Source organism: Spinacia oleracea, chromosome 4, assembly GCF_020520425.1.
Source record: "Spinacia oleracea cultivar Varoflay chromosome 4, BTI_SOV_V1, whole genome shotgun sequence".
NCBI lineage: Eukaryota > Viridiplantae > Streptophyta > Magnoliopsida > Caryophyllales > Amaranthaceae > Spinacia > Spinacia oleracea.
Genome location: NC_079490.1, coordinates 41754154 through 41766712, shown reverse-complemented (window position 1 = coordinate 41766712; position 12559 = coordinate 41754154). Strand labels below are relative to the sequence as shown.

Below are 12559 nucleotides of genomic sequence, written 5' to 3'. Positions count from 1 at the left end.
TTAGATAGTGATGAACCTATGACTTACAAGCAAGCTATGAAGAGCCCAAGCTCCACTAAATGGTAAGAGGCCATGAAATCCGAGATAGACTCCATGTCTGAAAATCAAGTCTGGGATTTGGTAGATTTGTCGGATGGGTTCACACCTATCGGATGCAAATGGTTCTTCAAATTGAAGAAAGGCAAAGATGAAATTGTATACATATACAAGTCTAGATTGGTAGCAAAAGGTTACAGGCAAGTACACGGCGTTGACTACGATGAAACATTTTCTCCAATCGCGATGCTTAAGTCTATTCGGATAATCCTTGCGATTGTCGCGTTTCATGACTATAAAGTATGGCAAATGGATGTCAAAACTGCCTTCTTGAATGGTGTTCTTAAAGAGACTGTGTTTATGACGCGGCCGGAGGGTTTTTTCGATCAAAAGAATCAAGGAAAGGTATGCAAGCTTAAGAAATCCAATTTATGGATTAAATCAGGCATCAGGAGTTGGAATAAACGATTTGATGAAGCATTCAATAAGTTTGGCTTCATCAAGAATCAGAACGAATCTTATGTATAAAAGAAGGTTAGTGGGAGTAAAATTGCATTCCTAGTCTTGTATGTAGATGACATACTGCTTATTGGAAACGACATTCCTATGTTGGAGTCTATAAAGACATGGAAAATGTTTCTCAATGAAGGACTTAGGAGAGGCACAGTACATTGGGCATCAAGATCTATAGGGATAGATCTAAGAGGATGATTGGACTAAGCCAGAGCACTTACATTGACAAAGTGCTAGCTAGGTTCAATATGATGGAAGCCAAGAGAGGTCATCTACCCATGTCATATGGCACATATCTAAGTAAGACTCAGTGTCCCAAGACATCTGATGAGCGTAGAAAGATGAGTGGAATTTCATACACTTCGGCTATTGGATCCATCATGTATGCTATGATTTGTACAGGGCCGGATATTTTGTTTGCACTCAGTGCAACGAGCAGGTACCAGTCAGAACCGGGTGAGGCACATTGGACTGCTGCCAAGAATATCCTAAAGTACTTGAAAAGGACTAAAGATCAGTTTCTGGTTTATGATGGTACAGATGAGTTGATTGTTAAGGGCTATACGGACGCAAGCTTTCAAACCGACAAAGATGATTCCAGATCACAGTCTGGGTTTGTATTATGCCTTAATGGCGGAATAGTAAGCTGGAAAAGTGCTAAGCAAAGCACTGTTGCGGATTCTACAACTGAAGCCGAGTACATTGCTGCCTCATAAGCAGCAAAGTAAGCTGTTTGGATTCGGAAGTTCATCGAAGAACTTGGGGTTGGCCCCTCCATTAAAGGACCAGTGGCTTTGTATTGCGACAATAGCGGAGCCATTGCCCAGGCAATGGAGCCTAGGAGCCACGAGAAATCCAAGCACGTACTATGGCGATTTCATATACTTCGAGAAATCGTTGAAAGGAAAGAAATCGAGATTTGCAAGGTTGAAACTGACGACAACGTCGCAGATCCATTGACTAAACCGTTGCCGCAAGCGAAGCACAACGCACATGTAGCAACCATGGGAATCAAGCATATTGGAGGATGGTTTTGATTTTCTATGTTTTGTTTTAGAACATCTGTTAGATCTGTGTTTAAAACAATTGGTTTAACCATTTCATATTTATGAAATTCATTATTTCATATTAATTTAATTTTGGTTTAGTATTAAATGATAAGTCCATGTGATTCAATACATTCAAATGGGATGTCAAGATGGATTCTTCTACAAAGAAACACCCATAAGTGAACTTGAATATTGAAGTCACAAAGGATCCCTAATCCAGGTCATTGAAAGGTGGACGACCAATGACTAACGAAGATTAGATTGCAAGTAGATTTTTTAGTTCTGTTTCTTGAACTAGATTGATTGGATGTCAGAATCTTTTGCATAGATACTTATTGGATCTTGTATCGGATTGACCATGAGAACACTTTAAGAGATTAAAGTCATGTCATAAGTAGTTCTCAATAATGGTGATTAGAACCATTCCTCAGAACATTAGTGGTTATGTCTTCTTGTTTGAGAATTAGTTCGCTTTGATGCTAGCTAAACGTCGCACCGTAAAAGGAGGCTATAAAAGCAGTTATTGGACGTACTATGAATCAAAGTGAGTGTTCATAGATTGCAAGAATGGATTGTCCTCCTATCTTTGATAGGATATGGTGTTGTTATGTAACAAGGCCTCTCGGAGAGTTAGATACTGTGAAAATGCAGGGCCATGCGCAGAATTGGTGTGGGCCGAGGATGAGCTGGGAGATGTAGAGCCGGACATTTCATATGCCGTCAACAAATTTGTTTATATATGCATGATCCGAAGGTTGAACATATGAATGCCCTAAAGCGTATAATTCGCTACATTCAAGGTACTCTTTCTTATGGCCTGCATTTATATAAGTCTTCTCTTGGCTCCCTCACTTCATATACAGATGCAGATTGGGGTGGATGCCCAGACACTCGTCGATCCACCTCCGGGTATTGTGCTTTCCTCGGTGATAACTTGGTCTCTTGGTCTACCAAACGACAACCAACTCTTTCCAAGTCATGTGCAGAGGCCGAGTATCGAGGTGTAGCTAATGTAGTTTCGGAATCTTGTTGGCTTCGTAATCTCCTCTTAGAGCTACATTGCCCAATTCAAAAAGCTACATTAGTCTACTGCGATAATGTTAGTGCCATATACCTCACAGGTAATCCAGTTCAGCATCAACGCACTAAACATATTGATATGGATATTCACTTTGTCCGTGAGAAGGTTGCACGGGGTGAAGTCCGCGTTTTACATGTTCCGTCCCGTTACCAGATTGCCGATATCTTTACAAAAGGGCTTCCGCGCGTACTATTTGACAAATTTCGGGATAGTCTCAGCGTACGACAACCTCCCGCTTCGACTGCGGGGGTGTACGTGATAGAATATGTATTTATTTATTTAATATGTATTTATTTATTTAGCAAATCTGTTGTACAAATTAGTTACGTAAATCTAGCCTAGGATATTGCTAATTCGTAACTGTTACCTTGTATATATTGATACTACACAATCAATGAGAAGGCAGGGAAACCAATTCTCACACATGTTTCCTGGCTTTGGGGATGTTCCGCACATGTTATGTATGTTTAACTGTATTCCCCTACACAACCCAGCCAACGACGTCTTGACAACTGCAAAACAAAGCCAAGTAAGGCGACGTTCAGTAAAATAGCAAAGACCAAAAATAAAAGCCAAAATTTACCTTCCGTCGTCCATCCTTCAACTAAGAAATTTCCCATTTCTCCCAAAGAATGCTTGTTAACATAAACGAAACGATTTCGCCATCCTCTGTCGTTCATACTCAATCCAACACCCAAGTTTTTCATCCCATTCCTTGTGACTAGAGTATACCGACTACACTCCTTAAGCGTCAAGTCGTAGGAATACATCAAATCGCCCAAATCAAACGACACCTTCCAATCCGAGGTAACCTTCTGCACTACAGTGAAAATTCGCCAGATCTGAGGCATTAACTGACCTGGGCTCAAATGAAACACCTCGACAAAAGACCTAGCTGGAGGCGTAAAAGGGAACGTGAAACCAAGCGTAAACGGATACTCATACATAACCACATATCCCTCAAGGTAGTTAAGAGCCTCATCCTCCTGACCGGGAATTTTAACTTCCGCCGACGGCGGCAAACCGGAAAGCTTGATAAACGCCACCGGATTCTCAACAGTGGAGTAAATCGGATTGAGTGACTTAACCCGGCTAGATCCGGCTTCCCCCTTCTCCTTAACTGCAACTGACTTAGATCTAACCATCCTCTCTATGAAATTCTACAAACAAAACCGAAGAAAATGACCAAAAATTACCTGAACTTGAGCGAAGTTAGGCGGAAAACGATTCACCTTCCTCTCTTTCTCTTCCTTTCTCTCTCTTTTGTTTAGATCTAGAATTATTTCGAAGTTTTTCTGTGTGGAAAATTTATTGCATGTCTTGATTTCTATTTATTGCCTTTTCGAATCAACAGCGGTTCCCCACGATCGAGGGAGTTGTAGACGGTTTCTTTTTTGAATTTAAATTGTAACTTTTGCTCCGCAAGACCCCGCAAAATAACAATTGGGGGCAAACTGTTATCCCACTTTTTGGACTAACGACATAACTGCTTTGACGTTTGATCATGCCGTGTCGACCAGGTACTGTCGTGTCACAGGTGATGTCGTGTCGAATGTGCAGGTCGGACGTAGCATCAGGCGACAAGGTATAGGCGATAGAAGACTAGTGACAAGGCATGGGCGACAAGTGACCAGCAACAACAGGTAGGCGACTAAGTGAAGATAGGTCAAGATCCAAGCCCAAGGCCCAAGATGTGTCGCGCCGTCATACAAGCAGAACAAGTCCAAAGAGTTATCTAAGATCACAGAAGTAGTTGAAGACTGGAAAAGATCATGGGACAACGGTCATTGAAGGATCCCTATCTTCTAGGGATCCTCTCAACCAACAATGCCGTTGGACTTCACATATAAAAGCATGGAGCAACGATATCAAAAGGACAAGTTAACAAAAGCTCTCAAGCATTCAAGCAAACAATATATTTCATTCTTTAAAGCAATCATTGTATTGGTTTACTTTATTTTTATGAAGCATAAACAACTCTTTAGATTTCTTAGGATACTTAGTGGATTGATAACCTCATAGCTATCCGCGGTTTTTTACCTTATTCCTGGGTTTTCCGCGTCAACATCTCCTTGTGTCGTCTCTCTTTATTTGTTTTTCGCATTCATTACTTAGTTAGTGTCGACCCAAGCCAAGTGTCGCCCCTAGACGAAATTTGGCATAAACAGGTTACACTTAAAAAAAAAAAAAAAAAACCAAAGAGACCTATATGTGTGAATTATCCATTGAATATTGTTCTCCTATTGAAATAAAAGTTTCATTTTTATGTAATAATTAAACAATAAGTATGCACATATTAGATGATAAATCTTTTGCTTTTCAAGAGGTTATAGGTTCAACTCTTAATTGATAAAACTTTTGTGTGAGGAAGAATGGAGGATCATACGAGTTGAAGATTGTTAAAGCAGAGGCAACAACCTAAATGACGAGATAACACTTGTTAATCTTGATATTAGAAATACTGTAAGTTATGAGGAGTACTTCGTACATGCATGGTACTCCGTTTCACAAAGATCTTTACGACTATTATTTACATAAATATTAAGATAAAAATGAAAAAGTTGATTGAATATAATATAATATGGATAAAGTAAGAGAAATGTGTAAAAATATGGTTGAGGGTAAGAAAAGTATCAATAACGTAAGAGAAAATAGGTGGAAATTTGTAAATATTGTGGTGTTAGAAGGGTAAGTTAATAAAATTTTCATATTTAAAAATAGAATAAAACAAAGTGTAAAAACATTATGAAAATGACAAACGGATTTTGAAACGGAGGTAGAGTGACACTCACACTCAGGATATGATTTTGGCATACCAAATCACTGGTTTTGGAAAATTCGCAATGAGTTCTAGTGCAACTTTTCGTGGTCCACTAACATTTGAAGTATGTCATAATTAATACGTGGTGTACCAAAATCAATTCCCATGTATCGAAAATGATAAAGGTCGCAATATGCGAATTTTAAGCCGTGTCATAATAATCATGCTTATGTGTCATGATTTAAATTAGAAATTAAAATATGTAACGTCTATAACATATTATACATGTTACAAAAAAATATAGGAAAATCATAATATTCTAATTTGTTTCCTTCTTTATATCGACTACATTATTTACACATTTTCATAGTAATAATATTGCACTGATAGTAAAAATATTGCATTGATAGTAAAATTTTCTGATGGCGCGTATCCTACATGACGCATATATGTACCAATTAAACTCCGACACGTAAGATTACGACAACTAATTATTGTCACAACTTAAGACATTTATCATCACCCTAACCCCCCCTTGTATATCCTACTCAAAACCGCATCAGCTCTTCGCATCATAATTACGCAATCCACAAGTAACAATTGAGTTAGGTGTTGTTAATTCCTTTAAATAGGGAGTTAAAAACACCCTAAAAAAGAGGTGCGCAACCCCTTAAGAGAAAAAGAGTGCAATTTGATTGTTTTCGTGCATATTATATATCTAAAATATGGCATGCCCAAAACCAACAGAAACCACAGATGTGTGCGATGCAAACTCTCCTCTCCTAGCTACAGGTGAGCTACGAGTCTTAAACCAAATATTCAAACCATATGGGCTTCGTCGAGCCTTCAGTGGCCGTGTGGTGACTGTGAAGTCATTCGAGGACAATGCTGCGGTGGTGGAAGCCATATTTGAAAACCATCTACGCGAGCCAAAAGTCCTAGTCATTGATGCTGGGGGAAGCCTAAGGCGGTCCATGGTTGGGAGTATTATAGCCCAAATGGCTCACGACATGGGATGGGCTGGAATAGTTGTGAATGGATGCATAAGAGATATTGACTATATTAATGCTATGGATATTGGTATTCGAGCCTTGGGATGTGTTCCGGTGAGATCCTCCAAGAAAGGAGGTGGTGAGAAGCATGTTACGGTTCAGTTTGCTGGCGCTTTGATTAGGGATGGTGAATGGCTATGTGCTGATAATAGTGGGATTTTGGTGTCTAATTTTGAGCTATCTGTACTCGGACCAACCTATCGTCCTATTTTACATAAAAATGGGACTAATAGTAAGGATGGGGGTCATTACTATTACTACTACACTCATACCATTGCTGACTACACTAGCCCGGCTGAACCTCACCGTTTATTCGCGGCTCACTTTCTCGACGACCACAACTTTTTACCAAAGTTCGTTCCTGAGTCATATGAGAGCATTGAGTATGTTGTTGGTGAATCCACTGCGGTTGGGTCTATCAAGTTGATCAAGTTTCCCCAAGGTTTGATTTCATTCTATGCTACTCCCTCCATTTCTTTTTATGTATTCATTTGAAATCTGGTGTGGTTTTTAAGAAAAATGGAATATTGGTTTGTATGGGTATAAGTGTAATGATTGGGTGTAAAAGATTATAATAAATAAAGGAATGAGAAAATAATAAAGAAATAAGGTAAGAGAGAGGAGTGATAATGATGGGTGATAAAGGAGGTGAGAGAGTGGGTATATGAGGAAGGGAAAAGAATTAAATATTATGGGTGGGGAAAATTAGGTGGGGATATGGGTAGAATCTTTAGGTATTTTGGTAATTAGATAGAAATATAAGGGTATTTTAGGATAAAATGTATGTCCAAAAATAGAATAGATTCTAAATGGATACAACAATATGAAACCTTTAAAATGGAAACGGATACAACAAAAAGAAACGGAGGGAGTAGTACATAATAGAGATAAATCTTTATCATACTTGTATATAAATAATAGACCTTGAAGATATAGCCAGGGTAGTTGACAACTGACAAGCCTACAACGTAGGACATTGATGAGTACGTATACAACTCGATCCAGGTTCATATAATTACCACCCACAATGACTTCACCATCAAAGATAAATGACATCCAATATATAAATATGTGTTACTACTGGTGTCTGTTTTAATGTAATATAATAGATGGTAGTCATGGACATAACAAATGGACAATAACACTTATCATTGTGACATATCTTCGTTGAATGATCTTTTGGTTTGCAGGGAATCCATTCAAATATATGAAGAACATGGTGGATGAAATTGATAATGATAACCTATACATCAAGTACACAACTATAGAAGGTGATATTCTTGGGGACAAATGGGATCATATTGTGTATGAAGTCAAGATTGAACCTTCCATTACAGGAAGTCACTTTAGGATGACAGGCCACTACCACGCTAAGAAAGACGCCGTGCCAACAGAAGAGGATGTTATATTTGGGCAAGATGAGCTGAAGCACATACATAAGATCGTTCAAGAATCAGTCATGTTGAACCCTCAACTCTATGTCTGAGATCAACAATTAATCAGTTCTTAAACAACATGCATAATAACCTTATTAAATGGGAAAAGTGGACCTGGCTGGTCCTTAGTATTACCCCCAATAAATGTATAACTTGTCGATCTTAATATCTAAAGAATACCTCGTAGTATTTTATTTTAAAAAAATAAAAATTAGATAGTTTTCTTTCAAGACTATCTACTGTAGTATATTGAAAAACTTATTTGTAAAAAAGTTGAAGTCACTACTACAAAATAGGGAATAGAAAGCGCTGAATAGAGAACGGTTATGTTTGTTAAGCGTTGTCTAGGGATATAGAGAACGCATTTCTCTTATAACTGTTGTATGAGAAAAAGAATAGAGTACGATTGTCTTACCTAACTGTCTTATATTCTTTACCATAATTTAAAAAAAAGTTATCAAATTTAAATTTTTTGAATAAAATATAAAGTTGTATTAAAGACACCCTCTTTGTATTCTTTTACAACAAAAAATAAACTTTAATTTAAAAATCTGCGTTTAATTTTTTTCCAAAATCAATAGCTCACTTAACAAACTCAAACAATTTTTTTAAAAAGAAAAAAAGTACCAAAACAAGATTTTATGAGTTAGGCGGCAGATCCGCATAATCCCTCAAGAAAACTCTGGTGAGTTTTTTTACTTCTTCTTTTCAAACTAGATCTAATTGTATTTTTATGTTTTGGGGGTTTCTTGCCTTTGATTCTTGCGCCTGGGATTTCTTCGGTTTTTGTTTTGAGTTGAGTTGGTGTCGATTGTCCTACGGTATTCTTTCTTAACCTGGATTGTGGTAAAGATCTTATGTTTAGATCTCAATAATGTTGAAAAAATCACCTTGCTTCATATGAGGTTCCCAATTCAACCTTCTGCTCTCAATTTCAATTCGTGATTTGGAGTGAGATTTTTAATTTACTTTGTTGGTCTAATTTTTAATTAGTGTTTCTGGCAATTTTCGGTATAATTCTGATTCATATTAGTGAATTACGCTGAGCTTTTAACAGAGTTTTTATATTTTGCAATTTGAAGTGGGGCTGGTATTTTGGGTGATTATTTTAGGATAGAGATTGGTTTAACATCAGCCAACTCAAGATCCAACATCTAAAGAACTGAGTATTGGTAAAATCGAGTTCAGGGACTTCGATTTGGGAAGACATCAGATGGCTCGTCGCCTCCGGGATAATTACTATGCCAAAGTAAATTCTTGTGGAAATTTCTATGTCAATACTTCTATTTTGGGATAGATTAAATTTAAAATCTATTAAATTAACAGAAATGACTATGTTAATAACTGAAATTTTTCGTAAACTCTCATTTCTACTAATTTTAATAGATTTTATCACCAATTTTACTTGGTTTCTCCTGTCTTGTGTTATGCGATGTCATTCTGAGATTTATTAGATGTTTAGTTTTACAGAAAGGAATGCTCCAATTAATTACTTGTTCACCTTCACATTTTGTTCCAGTTCTTATCAAAGATGGTAGTGCAGGGCATGGTTGATACTCACAAGCAGGGCCGCAGGGAGTAAGAGAGAGGAAAAGGGGGAAAAAGAAAACAAAAGAAGTAAGGGATGGTTGAACTCTTCATGCGAGTGTTTCTACTTATTCAGGTCCAGAATCAAGACTGTTTAACACATCAGAATATGTAAGTTCTAAATTTAATCTTTCTCTTTTGTTTAGTTAATTTTGTTACTCTTATGCAGATCTTTCTTTAAATTCTAGTGTAAGTTCTAAATTTACTCTAATTTTTTTTATCGTGTTCCACTGCACTAACTCTAACTTTCTAATAGCTAAACTATCTTTTTATTTCATTTAACCTTTTGACATTGACACTGTGCAAATAGTGAAGACTTCACAACATACAATGATGTTTTCTTTAGAGAATTTGGTGATAGGGGTCTATATCGGACTTCTATCAATGAGGCGAATATATTTATCATGGGTGGTTATGATAGTGGGGATTTACCACCTGGTAGATGTTCCCTCCCTTTTGGCCTTCATTGCATAAAAGGAAACTCAATTGACCCTATATTGCTACTCATAATGTACTGCTAACTCATTCTTCAGTTGCTAGGTTCTGAGAAGTGTATGGTATAACTAAAAATGCACATCATTTTGTTGAATAACTGTATGACTTCACATCAACTGTCCTCGATTCCCCATACTTTCATACATTTCTAACTTTTCCAGAAAGTTTATATTTGGGGTTATTCTCACATATAACATATAATCGCTATATGCTTATAGTTGGATTGTTCTTTTGCACCTTGTTGCAGGTCAAACAACATGGCTTCCTTGGATTTAGTTTGTATCTGTATCATTTTTAATTTTTTATTTAACCGATTTTATGATTGCTTTATTTAGTCCAAGTGTTTTAGATAATTTCATTACCTCTCTTATATTTGTGTTGGAAAACATCTTTGACGAATATTATGTCTAACACAGTTGTAATCGCTCATTATTGAGTTTTCTCTTACATCCAAAGAAAACTCGGTTGCTCCAGTTCATGAGGCAACATGTCTACAAACTTTTATACGAAGTACTTTTTGTTTCAGCATAACTGGAGAACAAATTCAAGCGCGCGCGCGCGCGCGCACACACACACACACATATATATATATATATATATATATATATATATATATATATATATATATATATATATATATATATAATTCATGGGGCCAATTTACTACCAGAAATTATCATGGTAAGATTATGCGAAAATTTTGACAACTATTTACTGTTCATGTAATCTACTAATACACAACTGGAACTGTCTACTACTTCAGCCTGCAAACTCACCTTCGATTTCATGGTTCTGTTGGTTTGCTATTGAAAAAATGTGTTTTTGGTTTGCAGTTGAGGCCAAGGAAGAAGATTAAGTAGAGCGACCAGTTCTTTTGAAGCTGATGTTCCGGCAACGATTTCCATGAAGTTGATGTTCGGAAGAATTGAAGTTGTTTTACTATGCTGGCAACACTAGTTTGGTTAAAGCTCATGGTTCACTGGGTGAGCAGTAGGTTAGTTGTACTAGGTTATAAGTTAAAGGGTATGGAATATGGTGTAGGTATAAAGGGTATGAAGTATATGGTGCAATACGTTATTGTAGGTTTATTGAGTCTTTGTTTTAGTAGAAATACCTTTTTTTTAAGGGAATTTAATCAGTATCATTATGAAGGTTGCAGCTTGTACAAACGTTATTTGTTGATTTATATATTTAATGCTCATTTATCCAATAAAATAATATATATATATATATAATAGAGGATTGTTATCTAAGCAAAGCGTCTTCTATCTTAATGTAAAAGAGGAAGAATAGAGTACGCATATCTAAGCAAGTTGTCCTCTATTTTAGCGCAATTTAGAAGGTGGATCATGGTGCACATAGAGCATGGTGCACCTTAAGAACATTAGTATATAATTAAAATAACATCTATTTACGTAAAAAGAACATGGACATAATAATAAATTGTGATTTTTTATAACAAAAAAACAAAACATTATATTGCATGTTCTTTTGTCGTAGTGTCATGTTCTTTTGGTGCATATGGTGCACAATGCTCTATGTGCACCATGGTACATAGTCCAGGATTGCTATTTTAGTAAATACATAACAGTTAAGTGTCTCAACCGTTCTCTATTCCTTTTATATTTTCTTATTTAAGGAAGGGAATAGAGAACGGTTAGCTGAGATCACCGTACTATAGTCATATGTTTATAGAACGCCTATTCCAACCGTCCTCTAAACTATAGAGATCGCTTAGCAGGAGAACGGTCCTCAGACGTCCTCTAAAGCCTATTTTAACAGTTCTCTATTCCCTTTTTTGTAGTAGTGAGTGACGCATGTAAGGGTGCTTTTCGTATATATTGAATGAGTTGTCACATTTAAAAAGTCAAGTCTAAATATATCTTTCACAAAACTTAAAGCATCTATCAAACTCAAGTTTAAACATGAAAGTTTTAACTCTTAACCGTTAAGCTCTTTACCTATATATGCCATAAAACTACATGCTATTCATTTCAAATAACAAAACAAAAAAAGTCGATCATTGACAAATATTTTATTCATAGTAGATAAGATAATAAGATTGTGGAACTACACGAGCATTCCCCGGATCAAAAAAATAAAATCTACTCCTCCCGTCCCAAAATATTCTTTACGTATTTCATTTCGGGTGTTCCAAAATGTTATTTACATTTCGTTTTATATTATCACATAAATGCTTTAATATTTTATCAGTATTTATGTCAAAAATTATTTTAACCAATTAAATTCATTGGGGTATTTAAACCCTCGCACTTTTCCATTTGCGCATTAGATATTTTCCATTTTTCCAATGCCAGATTTTTTTATAAAAGTGAAACATTATAAAAAAAACTTAATTTGTCTTGTTTAAATTAAAAAAAATAGAGCTCAATGCAAATTAAGTAGTCGTTAAATCGCGTGTAAAATACCAAACGTAAAGAACATTTTAGGACGGAGGGAGTAATTAACGCCTGAAACTATGCCATATGATTTTAGATTATGTTTGACATGCTATTTCATGCGTCTTAACTGATAACGTGCTTGGTTAT

General features: G+C 36.2%; 1 protein-coding gene across 6 annotated transcripts; it reads left to right on the top strand.

The window, feature by feature from the left end:
- The first annotated feature begins 6043 nt into the window (after positions 1-6043).
- LOC110804606 (uncharacterized) lies at positions 6044-11245 on the top strand. 6 transcript variants are annotated; one of them, XM_056827126.1, is made up of 5 exons: positions 6044-6934; positions 7683-8613; positions 9011-9177; positions 9448-9626; positions 10844-11245. In XM_056827126.1, exons 1-2 carry the CDS (start codon positions 6166-6168, stop codon positions 7976-7978), a joined length of 1065 nt encoding a protein of 354 aa, XP_056683104.1. In that variant the 5' UTR covers positions 6044-6165; the 3' UTR covers positions 7979-8613; positions 9011-9177; positions 9448-9626; positions 10844-11245. The 6 variants fall into 6 exon arrangements, with proteins under 6 accessions (XP_056683104.1, XP_056683105.1, XP_056683103.1 ...); XM_056827127.1 differs by lacking the exon at positions 9011-9177 and having other exon boundaries at positions 9472-9626; XM_056827125.1 differs by lacking the exon at positions 9011-9177.
- The last annotated feature ends 1314 nt before the right edge of the window (positions 11246-12559 follow it).

Excerpts from the sequence above, each read along its gene's own strand:
- LOC110804606 (XM_056827127.1), top strand. The coding sequence starts at position 6,166 with ATGGCATGCCCAAAACCAACAGAAACCACAGATGTGTGCGATGCAAAC. Across the intron at positions 6,935-7,682 it reads GTTGATCAAGTTTCCCCAAG|GGAATCCATTCAAATATATG; the intron begins GTTTGATTTCAT and ends TTTGGTTTGCAG.